Here is a 6,874-nt window from a genome sequence, read left to right on the forward strand (position 1 = left end):
CGCGATTTTCGCAAAAATGGTGTCAAAAGATGTGCGAGACTTGAAAGTAAAAAGTCAGCGAACGGCGCAGTCAAAAAATTTCGTGCGGTGGAGTAGTCGCGAAAAATGTTGAGGGGGGGTTGATTTTAGGGTTAAGGGCTAGTATACTGAAGCATAAAGGCCATTTTTCTGCTGACCTCTCAGATCACTCAGACCCTGAACTGGATGGTGCGGATGACCAGTGAGCTGGAGACCAACATTGTGGCCGTTGAGAGGGTCAAGGAGTATGCAGAGACACCCACGGAGGTATGTCTTGATCGGTCAGCTCTGACCAGGTGACCAGTTCTCTCAGATGGCAGACAGCACTCTATATCTAGGCCCACTTCTGAAACTTTGCTCCGGTTGAAACTGTTGTCATTTGGTTGTTTTTTGTTTCCTTCTATCTTTTCTTCTCTTTCCTCAGCCTTTTCCTCCTTCTTTTTCCTTTTCTCCTCTTCTTCACATTATTATGATTTTGCTGATTAATCGTTAATGCAGTTCACCTAAATATTATCGCCTGTTGCTGATATTCACCTTTGCAAAGACAAGTTTGTTGTAAAAGATGCCTATTTAATGTTAGAAGTGAAGCCATTCGCCATACAATTCAGTTCCGCAAGGAAAATATTCCAAATATTGGAAGCAGCAATATGAAGTCTCTTGGCAAGAATTATTACGTTTACTTTCTGAATGATCAGGTTCACTGTATCAACTAAAAACACACATTTTGGTGCAGCAGAGATTAGATTTAAAAAATCAGAAATATGCAAAGGTGTCTATTTGTGGTGAACTTTGGGACAACATTTTTGAGTTCATATTGCACCCATAGTATACCTGGCTCTGCCATTGGTGGAGAGGGTGTTCATAAATGGTCATTGTAGTGAGTACCTTCGTGAGGGACAACAACGCATTGTAGCTATAAAGAGTAATGAAGTGATGTTACAGTCTTTTATATAGCTTAGGTTGGAACTACGTGCATGCATAAACATTTGGGGCTAGGTGAGGCTGTTAAAGGACAAGTTCACCTTCATACACATAAGGATTGAGAGAATGCAACAATATTAGTGAAAGTTTGAGGAAAATTGGACAATCGATGCAAAAGTTATGAATTTTAAAAAAATTTTCGTTGGAACCGCTGGATGAGGAGACTACTACAGCTTGTGAGTCATATGCTTACAACAGTATAAAGAAAATGTAAAAGAAAATTCAATATATTTTCACTTTTTTCGCATAATAAAAGAGCGCTTGACTTGACTCTTTCTAAAGGCAGGGGGAATAATATTACCCATAACATTTGTCGGTTACGAGTCAGGGGAATGTGTATTTTTTTCAAAAGATGGAATTTTGTGAAATTCTCTTTATATTTTCCTTATATTGTTGTACGCATGTGACATCCAAGTTATTCATACACTGCAGTAGTCTTCTCATCCAGCGGTTACTGCACAAAAACTTCGAAAATTCATAACTTTTGAACGGATTGTCTGATTTTCCTCAAACTTTCAATGATGTGTTCTACTAATATTGCTACATTCTCTCAATCCTTATGTTTATGAAGGTGAACTTGTCCTTTAAGAACCAGTTTCCATGGTGATGAATTGCACTGACATCACACTTCGGTACACTGTAGTTGATGAGGTGAAGGGAGTGATGACTGGCCGATTCTTGCTCTCTTGCATAGGCTGCTGCCATCGTGCCAGATAATCGTCCTGCTCCAAGCTGGCCACAAGAGGGCGGTGTGAAGTTCATCAACTACAGCACTCGGTACCGTGAGGGACTGGACCTGGTTATCAAGGGCATTGACCTGACCATCAAGTCTGGCGAAAAGGTGAGTCTCGTTCCTGTGTTGTTGCTGCTGTTGTTGTTCCTGCTGCTGCTGCTGCTGCTGCTGTTGTTGTTGTTGTTGCTGTTGTTGTTCTAATTCTTGTTCTTGTTCTTGTTGTTCTTGTTTTTGTTTTTTTAGTTTTTGTTCTTGTTCTTGTTCTTGTTCTTATTCTTGTCCTTGATCTTGTTCTTGTTCTTGTTCTTGTTCTTGTTCTTGTTCTTGTTCTTGTTCTTGTTCTTGTTCTTGTTCTTGTTCTTGTTCTTGTTCTTGTTCTTGTTCTTGTTCTTGTTCTTGTTCTTTTCAATGATGGATTTTTGCATGTGATATATTTTTTTAGATATAATGATGATGATGATGGAGGTGGTGATGATGATGACGACGATGATGATGGGTATCGTGATGATGATTGTAATTGTGATAATTGTGATTACAACAATGATAATGATGATGGTAATGATGATGACGGTGATGATGATGATAGTTGTAGTAATGACTTTCCTTGTCACTTTTTCATTAGTGAATGCATCATACAGCATCTCTGCGTGATAATATGCGACTGTACACACTGCTGAAGCGATGATAGTGCTTGGGCTTCTGTATTTGGTATATGGTTTTCATTATCATGTGCAATTCTTTCACACACTTGATGATTTTTTTCATTCACGAGATAAAGTTTTTACTGTGTTACTTCAATGAAAATTCAGATTGCAAATGTGAGAGACATTTTCACTGTTAGCCATTGTGTGAGACTGACTTGACTTCATCGCTTGGCCCGCTTTCTTAAGCTTTGGGCACCCAGGCACTTTCAACCGTAACTTGCTGTGCATTTTCATCAGCATTCAGTCAATTTCTCCAAACTCGACCCAGTTGGAGATAGGCCTAGGCCAGCCCACTCAAGTGTAGCAATGTACCCGAGTCCAAGAGGAAGGCCATGGTGGCACAACGGGGACTGAGAGGATTTGGTGATATCCAGTCATTGGCAATTAGTTTCCTGACATCTCAGCCAGTCAATGAAAAAAAAAATTCCAGCATTTGTGCAAGTGACAAATAGAGTGGAATAAGGGTCAAATTGTCCAATTACTAGAATCTTGTCCGCTATTTGATGAGAAACTTTGTTGCATGCATTTCTGCCCCACCAAAACAACCGACCCGCCCCCTCTTTGATCACTAGGTGGGTATTGTGGGAAGGACTGGTGCAGGCAAATCCTCCCTCACCCTCGCCCTCTTCCGCATCATCGAGCCCGCCGGAGGACAGATCGAGATCGACGGCGTCGACATCGCCAAGATCGGACTGCGAGACCTGAGGTCGCGCATTACCATCATACCACAGGTGAGATTGATTTCTGCAGGAGGGTGGAATTGCTTTGGGAGGGAGATGAAGTTCATTGGTTCACAGTGTTGGTGCCATAAAGGGATCGTATAGTTTTGGTTGAGACCTAATTTCAGGTTTCTAACATCTTTTGGTGAGATAATGATAAATCTCTTAAGAAATATGAAAGAGCATGTAATTCCATAAGGAATTCAAAGTTCATTTGATGAAAATTGGTTTTGAAATGGCTGAGATATCCAAAACAGAGCGATTCTAATAAAATGCGGGACCAACCTTTTATTACGATCACTTTGTTTTACTTTGCTTTTGGATGTTTCAGTCATTCCAAACCTGATTTTCATCAAATAAACTTTGAATTCCTCTCAAAATGGTATGGGCGGTACTATTTCCTCAGTGTTTTCTTGGTATCTCGCAAAAAGTTAAAAACCCAATTCTCATCTCCACCAATACTGTACCATCCCTTTAAAGATAATATAAAGTTTTGGTACCTCAAAAGTTTCCCTGAGTTTCCTTGTCTTAGTTTGTGTTTCAGGTTAAAGTACCTTTCATATAACTAACATTGTGAGACTTACTCGCCCCAAAGTGCTCTCATGTCTTAATAATCATGCAATAATGGTTTTGTACAATACGTGTATATTGATTGTCGCAGTACCGCGTCGAGTCAAACTAACGGCTCGTTCGCATTTTTCAGAGCCAGCTCTGCTCTGGTACGAAACCATTATTACATGATTACTAAGACATGAGAGCACTTTGGGGCGAGTAAGTCTCACAGTGTTAGTTATATGAAAGGTACTTTAACCTGAAACACAAACTAAGACAAGGAAACTCAGGGAAACTTTTGAGGCACCAAAGCGTTATATTATCTTTAAATACCCAGACATTGGGACCTCTTTCTTAGTTCTTACATAACTCTTGTTTGAGAGTTTGAAGATTGCAAAGATTGCTGATATTTTTCATTTACATTCTCAAGCAGGGGAAAAAATTGTATTTTCTGTCATGTGATTTTAAGGGTAGGACTAGAATCCTTTAATAGCTTTTGCCAAGTGTTAATCATGTGTGCTTCTTAATCAGACAAAGTAAGCTATTAAAGCCATACCATGCACATTGAGCATGCATAGTGGAATAGATACAATGCCAAAACGTGTGATGTTCTTGTCATAAAAATCACAGCTCGAAAAAAGCAAAACTGGAAGATGATTACAGTAGTTACTAGTAGATGCATGACGTAGCAGTGGATGTTACTGCGCAAGGTGAATAGTACATTTTCTCTGCCACGAGAATGCTGGAAATTACTTGCTGCTGGAAAAGGGTAATCTCTTTTGTTTCAAGAACTGACACACACTCAAAAAAGGCGTTGCTACACATTTTCCTCTTGATAGGATCCTGTTCTGTTCGCTGGTTCCCTGCGCATGAACCTCGACCCCTTTGAGAGCTACACTGACGATGACATCTGGCTGGCCCTGAAACTCTCTCACCTGCACACCTTTATCTCGGGTCTACCGGAAGGACTCCAGCACGAGTGCACAGAGGGAGGGGAGAACCTCAGGTGAGGCATGATCTCCTAGTCAATATTCCTCATCATCCTTTCTTCCTGATGCAAGATGTTGTAGATGGTGGTTGTCATAGCAACAGTTATGATGGTGATGATGATAAAGAGGATGCTACTGAAGAGAGTTATGGTAGTGGTGATAGTAAAAGATGACAGCAAAAGATGTAATGACGATAATGTTAAAGGACAAGTTCACCTTCATAGACGTGTGGGTTGAGTGAATGCAGCAATGTTAATAGAACACATCAGCAAAAGTTTGGGGAAAATCCGACAATCCGTCCAAAAGTTATGAATTTTTGAAGTTTCTGCTCAGTCATGGCTGGATGAAAAGACTACTATAGCTTGTGATGTCACATGTGTACGACAATATAAAGAAAGAATAAAGGAAATTCAACATATTTACATTTTTCTTGCATAACAAAAGAACACTTGACTTCTCTCTTTCAGAAGGCAGGGGGAATAATATTACCCTTAACATATGTCAGTAACAAGTCGAAGGAATGTGCACTTTATTCAAAAAGTAAAGTTTTGTGAAATTCTCTTTTTATTTTCCTTATATTGTTGTACGCATGTGACATCATACACTGTAGTAGTCATCTCATCCAGCAGTGATTGGGCTGATACTCAAAAATTCATAACTTTTGAATAGATTGTCTGATTTTCCTCAAACTTTCACTGATGTGTTCTACTAATATTGCTGCATTCTCTCAATCCTTATGTATATGAAGGTGGACTTGTCCTTTAAGTTTGAGGCAAATGCTGCCATCCAAAATCATGTTTTTGATCATAATGATGATGATGTTGATCCTGATAAACCAAAGTAATGAGAAGTAGGAGTTCAAAAAGAGGAATGATGACAAGCTCACCAAATAACACTAACAGAGCTAATTCATTCTTTATTATATTCTTTCTTGTCAAAGGTTTCACTCCAAGCGAGCAAGACGTATCCAACCTCTGCATTTCAGATTAGTCCATCTGAGGAATTCATATCCTACACACTCGTACAATCTCCACATCAATGATTGAAGATATTCAACATTCACAATTTCAATCTAGAAGAATACTGTATTTCATCACTGTTCTATTCTTTGTGGCAAAAAAAAAAAAATATTAAAACTTATTTCAACCTATATCCTGCTCTTTCATACTAGAATTATATCCTGAAGCTTTAATTTTTTTTTCTTTTCTTTTTTTCACTGCGTTGGCTTCCAGTGTCGGTCAGCGTCAGCTAATCTGCCTAGCGAGGGCGCTGTTGAGAAAGAGCAAGATCCTGGTGTTGGACGAGGCCACAGCAGCTGTGGATCTGGAGACGGATGACCTGATACAGGCCACGATACGCACCGAGTTCTCAGAGTGTACTGTCATCACCATAGCACACAGACTGAACACCATCATGGATAGCACAAGGTGGGTGGGGAGGGGATGATGGTGGGGTGAGGGGGATGGTGGTGTGAAGAGGGGATACATTTCTTTTCTGAGCAAGTCTTGTTCTAGTTTGTCTACACCAGTAGTAGGAAAATCTCCATTCAGTATTTAAAAAATTAAGTATGGTTTACGAATGCTCCGATATACAACCCTGTATGCCATGAATGACAGTGACTGCTACTCAGTAGTTGCTTGTTACTCGAAAAATAAAATCTCCCCAGTCCAAACTACATCTTTGTTCCATTCATTTGGGGGAAAAAAAAGATGACACTTTGCAGAAATAAAGTGCAAATTTTTCCGTTGTTTTCCTATATGCTCCACTGAATGAGGTATTGCTAGTATTATAGCAAACAGTAAGCATTTTGATCGTACAGTGTATATAATTAAATCCCTACAAGTAATGCAAAATAGATATAAACTTGTACAAGTCATATTTTTTCAATGACAAATTTTAGCATTCTTCTGTTGTTTAGTGCTTTTGCTGAAACATTTCAATGGAATTTAGGGGTAGTTTATTTGGAGAATTGTTGATGCTGCATAATATACTTTTGTCAATGCAAACCTCAAAGAACCCCAGAACACGTTTGAGAAAAAAAAAAATCTTCTCACTCCTCCCCTCAGGATTCTGGTGATGGATGCGGGGCAGATTGCCGAGTTTGGCACGCCTTCCGAACTCCTCGCCAAGGGAGGAATTTTCTACGCCATGGCCAAGGATGCTGGCCTGGCGTCATGA

The 6,874-nt window shown here is 39.7% G+C and overlaps 1 protein-coding gene across 1 annotated transcript; it reads left to right on the forward strand.

The window, feature by feature from the left end:
* The first annotated feature begins 185 nt into the window (after positions 1 to 185).
* LOC139732593 (ATP-binding cassette sub-family C member 3-like) lies at positions 186 to 6,874 on the forward strand. The gene is made up of 6 exons (XM_071643450.1): positions 186 to 285; positions 1,694 to 1,840; positions 3,009 to 3,167; positions 4,547 to 4,713; positions 5,929 to 6,123; positions 6,763 to 6,874. The coding sequence occupies exons 1-6, from the start codon at positions 205 to 207 to the stop codon at positions 6,872 to 6,874; spliced, it is 861 nt and encodes a 286-aa protein (XP_071499551.1). The 5' UTR covers positions 186 to 204.

Source organism: Diadema antillarum, unplaced genomic scaffold (genome assembly GCF_040938485.1).
Source record: "Diadema antillarum isolate AM-2024a unplaced genomic scaffold, OU_Dant_1.0 seq00000439_RagTag, whole genome shotgun sequence".
Lineage (NCBI taxonomy): Eukaryota > Metazoa > Echinodermata > Echinoidea > Diadematoida > Diadematidae > Diadema > Diadema antillarum.

What these genes read in the sequence shown, in the direction of transcription:
- LOC139732593 (XM_071643450.1), top strand. Translation starts at nt 205, where the DNA reads ATGGTGCGGATGACCAGTGAGCTGGAGACCAACATTGTGGCCGTTGAG. An exon ending in ATGCAGAGACACCCACGGAG is followed by an intron (nt 286 to 1,693) that starts GTATGTCTTGAT and finishes TCTCTTGCATAG; the next exon opens with GCTGCTGCCATCGTGCCAGA. An exon ending in CCATCAAGTCTGGCGAAAAG is followed by an intron (nt 1,841 to 3,008) that starts GTGAGTCTCGTT and finishes TTTGATCACTAG; the next exon opens with GTGGGTATTGTGGGAAGGAC.